This window comes from Borostomias antarcticus, assembly GCF_949987555.1.
Source record: "Borostomias antarcticus genome assembly, chromosome: 12".
NCBI classification, from domain to species: domain Eukaryota; kingdom Metazoa; phylum Chordata; class Actinopteri; order Stomiiformes; family Stomiidae; genus Borostomias; species Borostomias antarcticus.
In genome coordinates, this window is record NC_140245.1 from 2,965,775 (window position 1) to 2,985,065 (window position 19,291).

General features: G+C 49.0%; 3 protein-coding genes across 3 annotated transcripts; 2 read left to right on the top strand and 1 right to left on the bottom strand.

Moving 5' to 3' along the window:
- The first annotated feature begins 1,653 nt into the window (after nt 1-1,653).
- On the top strand, nt 1,654-4,851 carry LOC311315986 (uncharacterized protein). Its single transcript, XM_084446724.1, has 4 exons — nt 1,654-2,024; nt 2,229-2,329; nt 2,474-2,576; nt 3,175-4,851. Exons 1-4 carry the CDS (start codon nt 1,811-1,813, stop codon nt 4,329-4,331), a joined length of 1,575 nt encoding a protein of 524 aa, XP_084302850.1. The 5' UTR covers nt 1,654-1,810; the 3' UTR covers nt 4,332-4,851.
- A 295-nt stretch (nt 4,852-5,146) lies between these two features.
- LOC311315987 (uncharacterized protein) lies at nt 5,147-7,149 on the top strand. Its single transcript, XM_084446725.1, has 2 exons — nt 5,147-5,560; nt 6,093-7,149. The coding sequence occupies exons 1-2, from the start codon at nt 5,409-5,411 to the stop codon at nt 7,066-7,068; spliced, it is 1,128 nt and encodes a 375-aa protein (XP_084302851.1). The 5' UTR covers nt 5,147-5,408; the 3' UTR covers nt 7,069-7,149.
- A 397-nt stretch (nt 7,150-7,546) lies between these two features.
- nectin4b (nectin cell adhesion molecule 4b) lies at nt 7,547-19,140 on the bottom strand. Its single transcript, XM_084446935.1, has 11 exons — nt 18,575-19,140; nt 17,512-17,709; nt 16,751-16,918; nt 15,762-16,040; nt 14,365-14,482; nt 12,003-12,154; nt 11,651-11,816; nt 11,064-11,139; nt 10,664-10,723; nt 9,944-10,159; nt 7,547-9,387 (listed from the first exon to the last, which is right to left on the bottom strand). The coding sequence occupies exons 1-11, from the start codon at nt 18,633-18,635 to the stop codon at nt 9,088-9,090; spliced, it is 1,794 nt and encodes a 597-aa protein (XP_084303061.1). The 5' UTR covers nt 18,636-19,140; the 3' UTR covers nt 7,547-9,087.
- Nucleotides 19,141-19,291: the final 151 nt, after the last annotated feature.

Below are 19,291 nucleotides of genomic sequence, written 5' to 3' on the forward strand. Positions count from 1 at the left end.
CCTCCTTGGAGGCATGTTGGTGACTTACTCTCCTGGCCGGAGGCGGCCAGATGTTCCAGCAGGTCACAGCCGAACACCTTGTCTTTGTTCCCTGCTTTTCTCCTGGCCCTTCGCATCGCTTCGACTTTCCTGCCTCGGCTCTGCTCACATCCAGTCCTGTGATGAACTTTCGGGTACTTCCTGTGTTGAATGGGTTACCAGCGTTGACGTGACTGAGTGGACTGCACACACATCTCACTGTGTTGCTGCTATCTGATTCTGTACTCGGTTCTGTGCAGCGGTTTGAGCATTGAGTTCGGCACTGTGCTTGGTCATGACGTCCTGTGTCGCAATTGGGGCTCCCTGTGAGCAAAAAACAGGTGAAACCATATAGGCTGCTATAGGTGCCAACAGAACATATCCAGCCATATCGTAACACATCACCCCAACACATACTTGATAAGGTGCAACACATTATCTCTTTCCCTCGCTCTCTCTCTCTCTCTCTCCCCACTTCCCCTGAACGCTCTCTTATTTTTTGATAAACAGGCCACACCCGTAACTCCCAGTCGTCCCAGTGTCATACTCAGCATGGCGGACCGGGGACTCTACGACTCAATCACGCCATATCAGTGAACCCTGAAGGACGCCATTACTAGAACCTTGAATCTTACAGGCCTTTGTTGCAGATAAGGGTCCTAGTTCTCCTCCTCCCCGTCTCTCAACCTGTCACGGCCATTGCGGCCCTCTCTCTCTCTCTCCCTCTCTCTCTGTCTATCGGAAGTCGAGCGTTTTGTACGCTTGGGGTGGAACAGAAAGTCCCTGTGAGCTTGACCCCACCTCTCCATCACTCTGACCTCTGGTACATCATCCCTTACCCACAATCGCCCGTTCTCTGGCAGGGTTTCGGAGAGGCTTGAGAGGTTAGAATAATAATAAGAAAGGGTTTTAAAGAAAGACTTGTTCCTACCTTCGGTGCACCGGCACAAGCGTTAGCAGCGAACGTGACGCAAGAAACCACTAAACTTCCCCTGTTGACTTCCTGAGTCTCTCTCTCTCTTTCTCTCTCTCACTCACACACACACTTGTCTTTCTGTATGTGCCACATATCTCCGCCTCTGGTGAGAAAAGGCAAATCAATAGATTACATTTGCCTCTACATGACTATCTGCTTATCTTTGACACATTTGATTTGACACAATGCATGGCTGTGGATGATCTCTACTTTTATTTGTGTTTCAGTGACTCAATGACTGGCATGATTCATGATGGTGTGATTAGAACCAAGTGCGTTGTACTTCAGATCCATGAGGTCAATTCTATTTAGAATTGTGCTTCTATTTCATTCCAATTTAACTCTTCAAGACAAAGCATCTTATGTGAGCCAAAACCATCATTAGTTTTCAGTATACATGTTTGCTTGTTTCACTGACTCTAGCTATTGATTTACTGGCAAACATTGTGATGCTTTTATTCTGAACTGAAAGAGAGTTGCCGGCTGCTACAGAATGTACTTCTACCATCACAGCACTGAAAGATTTCTAATGCTTAATTAGAGAACCATCAATTGACCTTGTTGACGCCTGACACAAGCGAGGTCACGAATAAATAAATAAAAACGGAGCGACTTGTACAAACATTACGGTATCTGACGTCACTAGGCGAACGGAAAGGGGAACGGGCACACATCAGAAGAGAAACGATCAACAGCAATTTATTGATATTTGAACAATTGTAGTTCATTGCGGGAATTGATTAGGAAATTGTTAGAATACGCAATCCAAGTAACAAACGTTTACACCTTACAGGGGATTCAATCGTTTTAGGCACGATGTCTAACTGCAGTTTCCAGACGCAGTTGACTTCTGTCATGGAGATATTGGCGAAAGCTGCAGTAGCAGAAATAAACCGACGGGTCGATGATAGCTGTGCTGTTTTACGTTTGGAAATAACACAAAGCCAGCGAGATATCGATGTCTTGAAAAAAAAGTATCAAATGATGGAGGGCGAGCTGAGGAGGACCCGCGGACTGGTTAGGAGGAAAGGTCAAGGCTCTAGTCTGCTACTACTAGGCTACTGTAGGCTACTAGCTAGCTAAGTGGACTCGGTGTTTAGGCAGCCAGCTAGTAGGGGTTGGCCAAGTTAGCTGCGTGCACAATTATTGTTATTATGTCAAAGTATTTACCCCATATTTGACTATAACATTTTATCCCCCTTCCCTCCATGTATACCCCCATCCATGGCAACAGACAGAGGTCCACCATATCCAGTGAAGGTAGTTTTGAACAAAGGGAGGAATGTCTGGAGGAGTGTGGATGCGGTTGACGACATTCAACTCCAGTCCGCCCAGGTACTAGCCTGGTCACGTGTCTCACTACTATCAATTTAATTAGTTTTTTTTTTTTTTTCATTAATGAATAATTCTGTCAGTATTGCATGTTGTGTTATACCCTGGTCCGGCTATGCTACCTGTATAACCCAGTTGTCTCCACAGCCTGGTGATGTGGGGCCGGGTGCAGAGTCTGAAACTATACTGATTGACGAGGACGAAGCCTGGAAAACAGACCCACTGGAGAAGCTCAAGATCAGTAGAGTGGGTGGGTATAAACACATTTGTTGAACACACACACACACACACACACACACACACACACACACACACACACACCTTCACTCAGGTAGACTCAGTCAGGGTAAGACGTATTGTATTGTATTGTATTGCACTGTACTTTAGATTGCTATTCTTGCACTTTGCCTTCAGCACTATATTATGCTCTTAGTCACTTGTTTTAGAAAGAAGATGCACTTGTGAGTAGTAGTTTGGCTTTTCCTACGTTAAATGCAATTATTGTTAGTCGCTTTGGATAAAAGTGTCTGCTAAATGACTGTAATGTAATGTATTAAGACACCATACACACACACACACACATTTCAATTTCTTGATTGGATTTTCAATCAAAGATACAAATCAATATCAAAATCCAACAGTAGCAAGAGTCACACAACACAGTGCAAGATCACATTCACATAATGTAGTCCCAGCAGGGAGATCAAAGCTATTTATGGATATAGGTAGCAGCGTCACACACACACACACACACACCTTCACTCCGGTACACTCACTCAAGGTAAGACACTACACACACACACACACAAACATGGCGTGGTTGACTGAGCACCGCTGTGTTTATCCAGAGTCTCACGCCAAGGCGGCGCAGGCGGCGGCGGCGGCGTCTTCTGAGCAGCGTCGTCGTGACGAGCAGCTGCAGACGGAGGACGACTCCGTGGATCTCTACCGCTCCGTCGCCACCGGCCCCGGGGAACTGGACGCGCCGCTCCCTCCGACGGAACACCTGGAGCCGTTCGGCGATCAGCGCGGGCCGGGCGTCAACAACAACAACAACGGCGGCGGCGCGCACCAGCGCGCGGTGAAGGACGAGGGGGAGGGGGAGGAGCAGGATGTAGACGCGCACCTGATAGGCTCGGGCCAGTACGTCATGGAGGACGCCGACAGACACCTCTGGTCCTCCAATCCCGAAACCGAACCGGGCGATTCGGATTTCTCGTTCGGCGCAGATCAGTACCAGCAAAGTCTCTCCATTTTCCCCTCTCACAGCGGGATGCTGTCCGTTCCCTCGATGACCGGCGACCCCGGGCCCTCGCTCCACTTGAAAGGGAAGCGGCACGCCAAAATGGCCCGGGCAGCGGTGCATATGAAGAGACAGAACCGGGCTTCGGGCGAGGAGCTAAGACAACACGAGGTGCACCTACCGGAGGAGGGGGAGGGCGGCGAGGGGGTGAACCTCATCGATGAGAACGGCATGATTGTGCAGCAGCAGTACAGGGCCTCGCACGCCCCGGAGAGAGGGGGCGAGGGCGTGACCGCGGCGGCGGTGGCGGCGGGGTCCAACCTGGCCGCCGCCGCCTCCGCCTTCTCGGGCTACGGCCGCAGCGGCTTCAACATGGCGCGGAGGATCCGGACGCCGTGGCGCTCCGGCGTCGGCGAGCGGCGGTTCAGCTGCACCTTCTGCGGGAAGAGCTTCATGCGCTTCAGCCAGCTGAAGGAGCACCTGCGCAGCCACACGGGCGAGAAGCCGTTCAGCTGCGTCCAGTGCGGCCGCAGCTTCACCAAGCAGTGCAACCTCATCCGCCACGCCGTGGTCCACAGCGGCGAGAAGCCCTTCGAGTGCACGCAGTGCGGGAAGTGCTTCACCCAGCGCTCCAGCCTCAAGTCGCACCAGAGGACTCACGCCGAGCAGGGCGGCGTGTCTCTACACAGGCCCATGCTCCCGGCCTACGCCGAGGACACACACGCCAGTCTAATGATGTCCCAGACCAGGTGTTTCAAATAAAACAATTCAATATCTATTAGTACTGTATACCCCCCCCTCTTCCCCCTCCCCGCCAATAAAAGCATTTTAATGTTTTAAATAATGGGCATTAATAGGGGATCTTTAGTTAGTTGGTAGGACTCTGTCTTAGACTTTTTTTGTGAGATGGAATTTGGTGGGACTCAAGCCTGACTGACTATTTGTGAAGAATAGGGATATTCTATGTAGTATTCCAAGAATAATGTCAACAGCTTGAACCAAACAAGTATATTATTACTTTTTGTGGTACAGACATGGTGGCAAAGCTCTGAGAATGTTCCTCAGCAGTCAGAGGATTTTCCCTTGAACTTAATTTATCAATGGGAATTTTGTGAAAAGATGCTGTAAAGGTGAGACATTTTCCCATTCTGATGTGCTGTTGATGCAGAAAAACTCTGAAACTGCTTAAAGGAAATAACAAAAATGTAACAATGAACTTTTGTATCCCTTGCAGAATTAATAAAAATGAGAATCCATGTTGAAAACCTGTCAATAAACCCTTTTTTACACACCAATTTATTTCTGTATGTTAATGGGTTATATACATCTGTGGCAAATAAATTCGAGTTCAAGTATATTCTATGGTCGTGTCTTAATACATATTTTACATGTCGTGACGATTCCCACATACAGGCCTCTGAAAACTTCCCAAGAATCGTACAGAATTCCAGATGTCGGGGAATTTTCAGGTTTCACCCCTGGTGGTGAAATGTCCTAATATGGACACTGTACATCCTGTTTTGTCATGTGACCTCGCGCTCCTCCCAGTCGGGTTATGAGGAAGGGAGGAAGCTAGTGTAGCTAGTGTTCATAATAATAGGATACTGCTAAATACTTCGTTTACTGCCTTTATTAGTGTCATTTCAAACTTTAGGTTCATTGCAACAGAAGGTTTTCCCAACTAGGTAAGATGATGTTCCAAGACAATATTGTACAATATAGAAATGGTCTTACTTTTCAAAGCAAATTAGCGTCAGTAATGGACGTACTAGCTAAAGCGGCAGTGGCAGAAATAAGTCAAGTGTTCGAGGACGAGTTCGCCTTGTTACGGTTGGAAATATGCCGAAGGGAAAACGAAGTAGCAGCTCTGAAAAGAAAACTATGTCGGAACGAACGGGGGAAGTCCACGGGGAAGTCGCTGGTTTCCAGTGCGAGAGAGACATGCCTTCCTCCTCTTCCTCCTCCTTCTTCGTCCACGAGAATAGGATTGGGTGAGTAAAGTATGGCTGGGTGAGTAGAGTAGAATATGGCTGGATGGGTAGAGTAGAATAGGGCTGGGGTAAGAGTAGAATATGGCTGGGTGGGTAGAGTAGGGCTGAGTGAGTAGAGTAGGGCTAAGTGAGTAGAGTAGAGTAGGGCTGAGTGAGTAGAGTAGGGCTGAGTGAGTAGGGCTGAGTGAGTAGAGTAGGGCTGAGTGAGTAGAGCTGAGTGAGTAGAGTAGGGCAGGGTCACATGTGAGTCAAGCATATGGTGCCAAGACAACTGTCAACACTCAGGTCAGTAGGCTACTTTAGAGGAGCTGTTTTAAACGAGGGACACAGTTCATAGGCATAACGTTATATGTCATGTCACACTATTGATGTACCCACATTTAAGGAATTTTGTCAGGTAGCCTACACTGAAGTAGACTTCAGATAACAGAATTTGCAGCGTCTGTTCATAACCCAAATGAACATTGTAGGATGTAAGAAGTGTTTGTATATGCATTTTGTTTCATTATCAACCTCTCCTCACAGGGACCAGTGGTTCTGGTGAGGATTCGGGCAAAGGGCCTTCTTCGCTTACGCCAAACACCAGAGAGAGAGTGAGCGCGCCCGCAGACGCGCACCTGAAGGACACGACGCCGCTGGTACCTGCCGCTTCTCAGGGGGGCTTCAGGACCATCGCGACGCAGCAACCCAAGATCGATGGCGTCGACCTACAGCCGGTCAAAACGGAGCCCGAGGAAGAGGACGACGACGTCCAGATTCTTCCTCAGCCGGGGAGTGAGCCTTGTAGGCCGACCGCCGAGGGACCGGGTCATCAGGTGTCTGTTCAGGGCCACGAGGAAGCAGAAAGCCGCGGGTGGTCGCCTGTCTCAGAGAGGGACAGCGATGCCGACATGGATTCCGAATGCTACTACGCCGTACAGCAAAACCCAGGTCTGAAATACCTAGATCAAGAAATGGAGCTCATTCAAAATGCCTTGGAAAGTATCGACGGACGTCCGACGTCGGAAACCGTGTGCATAGACATGTTCGGGAGGGAAGAGTCGGATTTGAATGTACAGAGAAGGACCCAAGGTGCTTTTGCTCAGGCACAGCCAGGACAGCCCAGAGGGCAGACTGTGAGCTTGGAGAGGAGGAAGGTCATGACTAACGGGACTGTCCGACTACCGTCGGAAAAACCGCCAACATTTAACGAGATTGCAGGACACTCCAGCATATTGGTCAGCAACAACAGATTGTCACTGCCTGGTCCTCCTGGACACAACATGGCCGCCACCAAGGCCATGAAAGCCTGCGGGAAGGAGAAGTGGTTCGACTGCGGGTTTTGCGGGAAGAGCTTCGACCGCCTCAGCCACCTGCAGATCCACCAGAGGATCCACACGGGAGAGAAGCCGTACACGTGCGACGTCTGTGGGAGGAGCTTCAACCAGAGGAGCAACCTGCGCACGCATCAGAAGAATCACATGCACCTGGTGGGGCCCCAGCAGACCCCCTCGTGGCCGTCGTCGTAGAGATGACCTTTCAGTTTTAATCTCTGCGTGGTCGTCTTAACCGTTCTAGAGTATTCTAAGAGAAGCCAGCATAATGAGACATCCAACCTCAGATACCTACTCTCTTGTTATGGAGAGCGAATCATGTCAGGGCATACAGCCATAGGAAGTTACACAATCTCCTCGTATCTAGACTATGGAGAATAAAATGCCCTGCTACAAATGTGACAAGTGGATACCTCCCACATAGATGCTATAAGGTAGTACTATTACGTGGACTAGGTAGATCTTGTTTTTGTCATCCTCAAACACAAGAAAATGAGAGGAAGGATGGCTTCGTTTTTATCATGAATACACTTTTTATGAATAAATCAAGTCGACAGTGTCATATTGGATTTTTGTGTAAATACACCAGAAAATAACATTAAAGCGGCAAGTTCCCTACCGCTAGATGGCAGTGAGAGACTTGTTTACAAACGGAAGGCCTTAACGTGTAATATATGTATAATATGTACATTTAAAGAAAAGGGGTGGAGCAAAGTTATAGGCAGTAATTTGACAACACAGGCAGAAATGCTGGACTAACAAGATGTGGCGACCGGTAGAAGTGAGTCATTGAAGTAGGACGCTATTAGGACGTTATGGCTCAAGGAAACAGTCTGATATCAGGTGGTTTTAATACATTTTGACAAAACGTGTGTGTGGGGGGGATCAGTTATTGCAGCTTTAACGATCACATCAGGACTACGAATGCTTCTCAGCCGACAGCTTGGGATAAGCACATCTGACTAGCGCTTACACGATTATGTGCGGATGCAGGTCAGAGTGGGTACACGGAGTGCCATGGGTACCTGAACACTTCAATTAACTTGGGGAGTTCCTCCCTACGGTAAGAACCCAAAATGTAATTTCTAAATCCCACGTAGCTAGATGAAGGTTAGCGAAGGGCTGGCTGTCGGGCAAGGCATGCTACTACTGTTCATGAAAACCTGCCTTTGGAGATGGGGACATGGCCGTCATGTAAACGTATACGTGGCTGAATAAACTCTACATCCAAGCCTGCTCTCAGTGTAGGGGGGAAGTCTGATAAGGTTACAGACAAAAACAATTAATGCATCAAACCAATAATAATTCCCATAGAAAATGTACCCATTGTGAAAAAGCAACCCTTAAATACAGTCAAGTCCAGTCTCATTTTGGCGTTGTGGTCCGGCGTGGTCCATTATTAGACTTTAGTGTTGACATTGACAAAACATTAACCAAGACGGCAAAGTTACAGAGCGATGTGGTTGCAGATTGCTCTCCAACTCACGCTGTTCCTCAGAAAGTCCAGTTCACTGAGTAAGAGGCCCCTGAGGTAGAGCAGGGGACCTACGTACACACACACTCATTCGCACACGCACACACACACACTCTCACACACCCTATAGACCAGAGCACCGTGTCATCAAATGGTAGTAAATAGAAGTACGCGATACGAGCACCCCTCCTTTTTGGGTGAAAACGAGGCGGGGCCGGGGCGGGGACTTGGCGCCGTTCAGATTCAGAAGTTGTTCACCCAGAAAGGGGGCGGTAACCATACCCACGGCATGAAAGGTCCCGGGCGGCTGCTTGGGTCTCTATGACCTGCCCCCGGGGGTGCAGGGTGATGGGTCTATATGACCTGCCCCCGGGGGTGCAGGGTGATGGGTCTATATGACCTGCCCCCGGGGGTGATGGGTCTATATGACCTGCCCCCGGGGGTGCAGGGTGATGGGTCTCTATGACCTGCCCCCGGGGGTGCAGGGTGATGGGTCTATATGACCTGCCCCCGGGGGCGCAGGGTGATGGGTCTATATGATCTGCCCCCAGGCGTGCAGGGTGATGGGTCTCTATGATCTGCCCCCAGGGGTGATGGGTCTATATGACCTGCCCCCGGGGGTGCAGGGTGATGGGTCTCTATGATCTGCCCCCAGGGGTGATGGGTCTATATGACCTGCCCCCGGGGGTGCAGGGTGATGGGTCTCTATGACCTGCCCCCGGGGGTGCAGGGTGATGGGTCTATATGATCTGCCCCCGGGGGTGCAGGATGATGGCGTTGGCGTGCGGTTTGGGCCGCAGGAAGCCGTTGCTGTAGTGGAAGTGGTTGGTGAGTGCCTCGGAGATCTGGTAGGAGCAGTCGACCTCGTCCGCCTCCGGCAGGACGTGACTCAGGCGAGGGCCCCAGTCCTCCTCCTCCTGCTCCTGCTCCGGGCCGCGCCCCTGGTCCCCGGGCAGAGGGGGGAGGTCCTGGTCTCTGGGGCTGGCGCTGCCGTCCTGCTGAGGCTTGTTGGGGATGAGGGAGGAGGGCAGGCCGGAGTCCTGAGAGAGAGAGAGACAGAGAGAGAGAGAGGGAGAGAGAGAGAGAGAGGAAGAGAGAGAGAGAGAGAGGGAGAGAGAGAGGGTTATAGCGCAGTAGTGTATTATTGGGGCTGGTTCCCCTGAGGTTCCACAGGTAAAATCTAGTCATGGTAAATGGACTGTTCTTAAATAGCACTTTCATCCAAAGCACTTTACAATGGCCTCTCATTCACACATTCACACACCAATGGCGGCAGCTGCCATGCAAGGTGCCAGCCTGCTCATTGGGAGTAATTTAGGGTTCAGTGTCTTTGCCCAAGGACACTTCGACACGTGGACAGGAGGAGCCGGGATTCGAACCGCCGACCCTGCGGTCATCGGACGACCCGCTCTGCCCCACAGTCATGGACCCAGAGGGGTTCTGGTCCAGAATGGAATTAAGGGAGGGTGACGGAAACATGTCCATATTTGTCTCATCTGGTAATGACATGTCCTCTGCCTACGTTCAAAACCCTCTCCCCCCCCCCGACGGCTGACGGCGTTTCAGGAGCACGACCGACGGCGGCGCCACACCCACCAGAGACATGTTACTGCTCTTCAGGTAGGACTCCACCCTCCGTCTACGCTCCTCCTTCTCCCTGTCCACGTCGGCAGGGGAGCGGGCGCCCTCGCGGCCCTCGCGCCAGCCGGACTCGTACAGGACGGGCCGGCCCAGGTAGTCCACCTCGACCTCCCCCGGCGCCCCCCGCCGCCCGCCCAGCGTGGATTGGCTGCCTCGGTAGATGGGGCGGTCCTTAGAGGAAGCGACAAGGACAGCGTCGTTCACCTGCGGTACCGTTATATTCTGCTGCTCTTGCACTCTGGCTTCAGCATTACATTACATTACAGTCATTTAGCAGACGCTTTTATCCAAAGCGACTAACAATAACTGCATTTAACGTAGGAAAAGCCAATGTGCTACTACTTGCCAGAACTCACAAGTGCATCATTAGCTTATGCTCTTAGTCACTTGTTTAGAAAGGAGATGCACTTGTGAGTTCTGGCGAGTAGTAGTACACTGACTTCCTATGTTAAATGCAATTATTGTAAGTCGCTTTGGATAAAAGCATCTGCTAAATGATTAATATACAACGTCACGCATGCCAGTGTGGGAACAAAGGGATTTTGATAACCTTCACTGTTATACCTGTCTGACATGTCTTATCAATAATGTGTCTCTCATAACACCATATCACACAGACTATGCAAAATCCTAATCTTTCAATTGACAGTTTTTTGATTATTATTGAGGTCTTACCTCCAGAGACAAAAGGCTGTGCTTCAGTCTGCTGTCCACTCTCAGTAAAGTAACGTCGGTCTGGGGGTGAGGTAAAGACACAAAGGAGAAAGGGTTCGAGAAAGTTAGATTGAAGAACACAATTATTCACAGCAACATGAATCGAATGAATTGTAAATCAGGTGCCTTAAGCGCCACAGAGTCGTACCTTAAATTCAGTGTCATGTAACTTCAGATGGTATGCAGAGGTTGTTTATATGAAAAAGCCTAAGCCAGCGCTCCCAGCTCCTCCTAGCTGGCCCAGGCTTTTTCATTATGTTCTACTACTCTTAGGATCGGGCACCCAGTCGTTAAAAGACCGTTAAAAGACTGTTGTGAGTTGAGGGAGTTGTAGCTCATTTTGCATGCAGGAGGTTGTTACCTGAGCTCTGGGGTCTGAGCTGATCGAGTTGAGCCTCCGGAGGGACGTCTGTCTGGACAGCGTGTTCATCTCCTCCCTGAAGAAGGACGGAAAGCAATGAAAGCTCTGAAAAACACCACAGCTGTGAACTGAAACCGTGGCTTTAGGGAGGGTCAGAGAGTTTGTATCTGCGGTCCTACTTTTAACCTGACGCGGCAGATGGTCTGCTTTGCGTAATTTGGGAACTATCTGTTGGAAACTGTGGCAAAAAAGGGTAAAAAATCCTTGGCAGGTGATTGGATGAACCATCTGTCTATCACGCGCAAACTTCAACCACTCGTAACCGCAACCACTAAATTTCCATGGCATGTACAGTACGGTAAATCGAATGAGCAATAAAGTTTTCTTATCTTATCTCACTGTCGTCACACCTAAACCCACCCGCAACGTAGCCATTTGTATTTCTCTCATAGAATGCCGATTGGCTAGGTCGTTTTCCAACCTGGCACAAACGGATCTCCACGGAGAGTATCCGCAGTGATTCCCGAGAGAAACAGGATGTGAGCCAGCGAGATGGAGGCTGGTCTCGCGAGGCTTGCCCTACTCACGTCCTCTCGCTGAGCTCCATCGCCAGCTTCCTGTTCTTGCGGCGGTGGTATCTGTTGACCAGCAGGATGATGAGGATCATGATGAGGACCAGCACGCCCGCGGCCACGCCCACGATGACGATGAGCAGTTTGTCGAAGGTGGTCTCCTGAACACTCTTCTCTGCGGCTGTCAAAACCAGAGGGGGTGAGAGCATAGGGCATGACCACACGCACAAACACACGCATTCTGCACAGTCTGCATTCCCAGGTATTGACACCAGAGGGCAGCAAAGATAATCAAATGATTTAACACAACAGGCAGTCCCAGTTCACATCTTTAGACTCCCTATAGAGAATACAAGCCTAGCATTACCTGCCACGGTGAGAGTGAACTCTGCTTTCCCCGCTCCTGCGCTGTTGCGAGCCACACATTCGTAAACCCCACTGTCATTCATGGCCAGGGCCCGCCCAAAGAGCAGCTTATCACCAATCACAGACACGCCCTCAGGCAGAGCTCCGCCCCTCCTGTTCACAGGGGAGCAAAACAAGGAAAGATTGCTCTCGCTGATACACAGGTATATAAAGCCCTGTAGTAGACTGGATGGCTGCAGCTGATGGGGTTTGAACCCAAGCATTCTACTCCCTTATACTTGTGTGGAGGAAGTACTGTTGCAATAAAGACATCTTGAATCTTTGACATTTCTAAATGTCCGACAATCCAGGAAATGGTTTCTGGTGTAATTCCTAGGAATGCTGCGTCAAGTTTGGGGTCAAATTTTAATCCACACAGGAAGTAGTCTTACATTCAGTCGCTCAGAGGGTGCTAGGGTTTCTTGGACGGAGCATGTCTATATACACACACATTTACTTTTTACAAACTCCTGCCCACCTTAGACATGTTTGCACAATCTAGATGCTAAGGAAGCTACCTACTGTACTGATGTACACGTGTTTATTTGTGCTCTTATACATTTGGATTTCTGTATATTTTGTATCTATTGTAAATTTTTATTCCAGTCTGGACTGTGTTACTTTGTAGTCTTTTAAAGCTATAACTGTGCAACTTTCCCCCAGGGATCAATAAACTACAACTACTACTACTACTACTAAACCCATCCACTCTTTCACATTTAAATGTGAGGTGTTATTTGGTTCCTAGTGAATGCTACGCCTCCCCCCACCCCCCCCCCAAAAAAAAATACACATTGAATTTCAAATTTCCTAACGGTATGGACTGACCTCAACCCTGACTAGCACTCAGGTTACAAGAGGTCTTACAGTTCAGTCACAAATGAACAACTCCAGAGCCATCAGGCCATATCAGACACATTCGCAAGAGAAAAGCAGGACTTCGATTATTTTAACAAAAAAAGTTCTCTTTTTTTTTCTTTTCTTTTCTTTTTTTTTTTAATTTGAGCTGCATGAAATTCACTGGACGCCAAAAACGCAACATGACACCGGCAGGCGTCGCTTCGGCTAAACGGTGTTTCGTCCAAACGCGCTCGCCGCCTCTCACGTTCACTGCGAAGGGAAAACAGCAATTTGCGTTCAGCCTCCAGAACCTGCTCGCTCACTGCTCATTGATCTGGCCAGAGACGCAGCACTCAGCATCTGAGTGTGTCTGTGAATGCAGCCTCCATTGTCTCTCGGTGAGCCGCCCAAACCACCGGCAACCACATAAAGGAAAGGGCCAGTTTCAACTCCACTGGGGGGGCTCAGGTTGCCCTAGTTTCACTGGGCTAGGGCGGCCATTTTACCGCTGCTCACCCCCCAAAAAGGTTCCTCTCAGATTTCTGCTCTCAGCCCCACCTCCTAAGCAAAGCCTTTATGATGGAATCGGCTCCGGAGATCATGCAGCTGATATGGATACAGAAGACTGATAACGATACTTACTGAGCAGAGAATAATCCTGACACACCAACCACCCCAGACACAAGAAATATGTTTCAAAACACGTACCGCGTTCTGGCTCACACTTTTGTTACCGTCAATATTTTTTTATACGCTTGACATGTTGTTGTCCTTCCTGTTCAACTAGTGTCAGCTCACCCGTCATCACAAATACATCACTGTATATTGTTTGTTTGTTACTGTATATTGGTGCAAAAATTAATAAAAAGAATTGATAAAGAGAGAGAAACAGAGTGAGTTGGCTATATACCGTTTAGACCAACTTTGAAAACGGGACACTCACCTTCAGTCAAGAATTGTTTGCCTATTGAAGTAGCAAATGGTTAATTGTGTGTTCTGTCATTATTGTAATACTCCGAGAACAATCTTTAATTAAGTGCAGACCCTGTGTTTTACTGTGTATTACAGTGATAGTTAAAGTGAGGCACTATGATTAAGTGCTTAGCATGTGTCTCCAGCTCTTCCTCCCTCCCTCCCTCTTTCCCTCCCTCCCTCTGTTGCTACCTGCCTCCATCAATCTCTCTCTCTTTGTCTCTCTCTCTCTCTTTCTCTCTCTCTCTGGCTCCCTCCTTCATATGAAAACCTCTCCGTTTAAAAATTCTGAAATGGGACACCATGGCTTTTATTCTATACTGAATTGAACCAAGGATTGAAAGGCACCCTCCTCCAGTTAACACACTTTTTTTGTCGTGTTTTGTGTGTGTGTGTATTTTGTGGAGCACTACTCTTAAGACAACAATAGCAATTTAGACACAGATAATATTACATCTGGTAAATAAAATGGTTGACTGAATAGCCAGCCAGCCAGTCAGAGACAGGGGTACCTGGTCCAGGTGAAGTTCTTAGGTTTGGGAAATCCTTCACTCTCACAGCTGAGCTGAGCTCCCTCTCGTCCCACAAACCAGTTCCCATCGTACCCAGCGAAGGTCGCTTCTGGGGGGTCTGGTGATGAAAGCAAACGCACACACAGATGACGACAACAGCAGAGGAAATATCCATCATACCACGTTACGTCAATATACCAGGTGACAAGATATACTTACAGTATGGTTCATAGGGTCGTGTCTAAGCTAGCCCTGGTCCAGGTCGGTATACTATTCGGGGCTATACCCCGGTATACCGCCCTGCCAGGGACCATTCATTGCACCACACTTGGATTACATTACTGCATCTACAGACAATAACATTTCGTTACTCACCAAAGTGAAGACATTTTTCGAAAGATGAAAGCCTTTTCTCCAAGGTGGCTACAGTTGTAGCCTCCCACCTTTTATATAAAAAGCAACATTTTGTACTGAAATAGCACATATCCACTGATATCCACTCAGCTATTATGGTGTCCACTAGCCTGGCTTCATGACCCTAATCACGTGATCTCACATGCTGTTTATCATGGAGAGAGATCATGTGATCAGTGTTGCGAAGCCAGGCTAGCGGACATCGGGCGATACAGTATGTGATATTTAAGTGCAAAAATTGCTTTTTATATAAAAAGGTAGGGGTTACAACTGTAGCCGCTTTCGTCTGTCAAAAAATGTCTTGACTTCAGTGAGAAACAAAATAATATTGTGTGTAGATGCGGTAATGTAGACCCAGTGAAAAAAGTCTATAGCGCAATGAATGGTTCCTGGCTGGGCGGTATATACTGGGGTATAGCCCTGGAATAGTACACCAACCTGGACCAGGACTATGTCTAAGCATGCTTACGAGGACAGTACTGCATTGAATTCTATGGTCCCTTTGCTCAGCATAGCTTCCTAACACCTTAACCCTGAATCCATAGCTTTGAAATGCAGAGCAGGTGCGCTTCCTTTGATGGCCTTTTGGATGTGGGTGCTCGGCTATAATGAATTACTGGTAGAAAAAAAAAAAAAAAAAGCACCATAGCCTTAGCAAGAAAAAAAGAAAAAGCATTCGCCTGCATGTGTCCTTGTTCATCAGGGGGTGGGGGGGGCTGCTGCTATAGCGTGGCTCTCTCGGAGGGAATCAAATCAAACTTTATTTGTATAGCGCATTTCATACACAGAGGCAACACAATGCGCTTTACAGAGAGCAATGTGGGAGGGGTTGGGCATAGATCCCACTCCTACATATCATATCCCAGAGGGAAGCAAAAAAAACAGCTCCCCCGGGGGCCAGAAAAGTGAACTGTAAAAACTCTGACCCCTGACCCCTGACCTCTCTCTCTCTCTCTCTCTCAACGGTGGACGCGCGGACTCACACTGCACCACCAGGCTGTTGCTGATGCGACGCGGCCGGCCGAGCGCGGGGTGCCAGACCAGGCAGTCCAGCCGCTTCCCGTTCATGCTGCGCAGCGGATGCAGCGAGAAGTGGGAGGAGACCACGCCGCCCTCGGAGCTGCGGTTGTGCGACTGGCCGGGTAGGTCGGTGTCCCAGGAGAGGCGGGGCGGCGGGCGGCCCACAGCGCGGCAGGAGGCGGCCGCGCGGAACGACTGGCCCTCCGTCAGGACCACGGGCTCCAGGGAGGAGATGGGAGAGGCTGGAGGGGGGGGAGGGGGAGGAGGGGTAGAGGGTTAGGGGGTAGGACTGGTCCTCCCTCAGAACCACAAGGTCCAGGGAGGAGATGGGTGAGGGGGGGTAGATTAGAGCCCTGTTACCCCACACACACACACACACACACACACACACACACACACACACACACACACACACACACACACACACACACACACACACACACACACACACACACACACACACACACACACACACACAAAGCACCCTTCCATCCTCTCATCCTTGAGGTAATCTCAGATCTAACATAACTGGATGGATGAAAGCATGTGCTCTCCTGCACGGACTTCACCAGTCCAGTCATATATCAGATCTTAACATAACTGGATGGGCAAAAGCATGTGCTCTCCCGCACGGACCTCACCAGTCCAGTCATATCAGTTCGGGGATTCCTCATGAGGAAACGTGGAGGAAAGTTGCAGCATAAGGAGTTTTTCAGCAAAACTCCCAGATAACTATGAGCGGAGATCCACCATCCATCACATTTGACGGTTTAGAACGCCTGGATCCACATGATTGGATGTGACTTGCCTTAGTGGGTTGATTCTAACCAATCAGTTAATTATGGGATTCACAACGGGGCATTCCGTAGACGATTACAGCAATTACAGTAGCTGAAGGAGCATCAGATTTAGGGAAGAGGAGGACGACAGCGTGAGGAAGAGGGCTACTCACTCCAGACGGTGAGCGAGACCTGCCTCTCGAAGTTCCCGGAGGGGAAGGTGGTGATGCGGCAGGTGTACCTTCCCTCGTCAGACTCCTCGGTGGCCAGCAGGAGCAGGGCGGAGTTGGAGGTGGGACTGCTGTTCTCGAACCTCACCCTCCCCGAGAAACGCCCGAATTCTGGCCAGACACACACACGCACGCACACACAGGGGGCAGGGAGGAGAGACAAAGGGGTTCAGTCCTCTCGGGTCTATCACGTCAAAACACGCTGATCTCATGAAACAATAGCCAGGAAATGAGGACTCAAAGCCAAATATGTGTAACGTGATAGTGTGGCCTAAGCCAGACTCCTCTAACAGATGGCATTGTTTTCCAGGGTGTCAGTGTGGTGGAGACCACAGTAAGAAAACTAGAAATACCGCTTCACGGATGTATGCCTCCGCCAAAAGTCAGGTTGTTCTAAGCATGTTTTGTGAACTTGACCTTAAGTCAAGTGATATTGACCTTTGACCACCAAAATCGAATCAGTTCATCCTCGAGTCCAACTGGACATTCTGGTCAAATTTGAAGAAATTCTGTCAAGCCTTTCTTGAGATATAGCGTTAACAAGAATGGGACAGACGGACAGACGGACGGACAACACGGAAACATAATGCCATCCGGCCACGGCTGTGCCGGGCGGAGGCTTAATAACTGCATTCAACTGATTCAAAGAGGTGGGGTCGAAATAACACAGTACCCAGGCCAGTTCAGTGAGGCTACAGCGGTACCTGTGTGCCCGTCGGAAGTGTGGGCCGTGATTATTTGTTCCTTGGTGCCATCTGGTTGCTCCCTTGCCCAGGTGACCTGCACCACCTGCTCCTCCCCCTCGACCTGGTAGTGGCAGGGCAGCCGCGTCTCCGACTCCGCCAGGGAGCGCATGGAGTAGGAGGGAGGGGGCTCCACGAAGCCAGCCCGCACACAGACCCCTGGGACAGAGGGAGGGGGCGAGAGATAGAGAGTCAGTGTGTGTATGTGTGTGTGAGACAAAGATGGAGAGAGTGTGTGAAAGAAAAGAAATGAATGTGTGAGAGAGAGAGAGAATAAAGATAAGAGTTGAGTGAGTGAGGTGTGAGAAAGTCGAATGAATCAGCACAACAAACAAGGAAGAATATTCGCCCCTGAGAGAATGAGAGATGGCCCGATATTTGTCTAGTCAATGATTGATTTACATATGTTAATGATTACCTGCAGATAAAGGACAACATGGCACCTCTAGAGGCATTTTGTTCAATAAACCCACGAGAACAAGGCCAGACCCTCAGGTGCACGACACAGAGGAATGTAAACAAACTTTTCTCACACACAAACACTTATTTCTAGTCAACAGAAAATGGCCCTCTTTAGTGACCTATTTTACAGTCAGAGGAGAGAGAGAGGGAAAAATAAGGTTCAGTGTGTCTAAGAGCTGCCTTACTTGCTTTTCCTGTTCACGGCATTTACCTTTGCCGTTTGCCTGTATCGTGGAGTTTGCCAATAATAGCTATTGCACAATTGCACACACGACACTGACACAATTGAACAGACTGGCTCACTCGCATGTAATTACAAAAATATTCAATAAACACAACTGGACCTGACTCATCATGTTAACAGGAAGTTTGAACACAATATCTTGTCTGCGCGTTACCTTTTTCCAAAGTAAGAATGTCACCCTGCCACATTGCTATGATGCTGAGTGCCCCCATTATTGCCACTTGTCATCACTCCTTAGAAAGCAGTGGTATGCAAATACACACCCTGAAACTAAACGTGATGTGGGTGCTATTCAAAGATTTGAGTCTTAAGTCTTACCAAATGCCCAGATCATTGCCAACCATGCTGGCTGACTGGCGCCCCAGGCAGGAGACTTCATCCCTACAGCCACCGGAGCAATCCCGATGTGCAAAGGCTTTAATTGCTATGAGGCCCAACGACACTGTCCAGTGGCGGTTCTCGGGGGGTGACAAAGGGTGGCAGCTGTAGGCTACTGTCCCTCTTAGATATAGGTGATGTCCAGAAATCCATTCAAAACCGGTGTTAGGAAGGCAACATTAAAACGTAGCGCCATACTCCGAAACGAAAGCAGCCTTCAACAGCAGCAGCTGGTAGCTAGCGGCGGGTTTCTTCGTTTTTATGCAAAAACAACAAACAAACAAACAAAAAACGCGTATCCTTCTGAGGGGACAAAACCAGGATTCTTCTAGCTTAATAGTGCAGGTTAATATAAAACAAAAACATTAAATTGTTGGTCTCGTTGAAGTTTTTTTCTCTCCAGAACAGGTCCTTGATTTGAAGGACACCGCACGACGTAAACTAAGAGTTCACTAGGCTACGCTAAGTTCAAAAAAGTTTCATGAACAATGCAAGCCTACATCGTGTTCATATAAAGAATCATATGGTCCATTCAAACCCAACTCCCTTATTGAAGATCAGAAGATAACCCGTTTCTTCAAGACACCTGTCTGTGTATCACGCCCCTCCCCCTTCCCATCTCGTCCACACCCCCTCATTAACATAATCGTCGGCTAT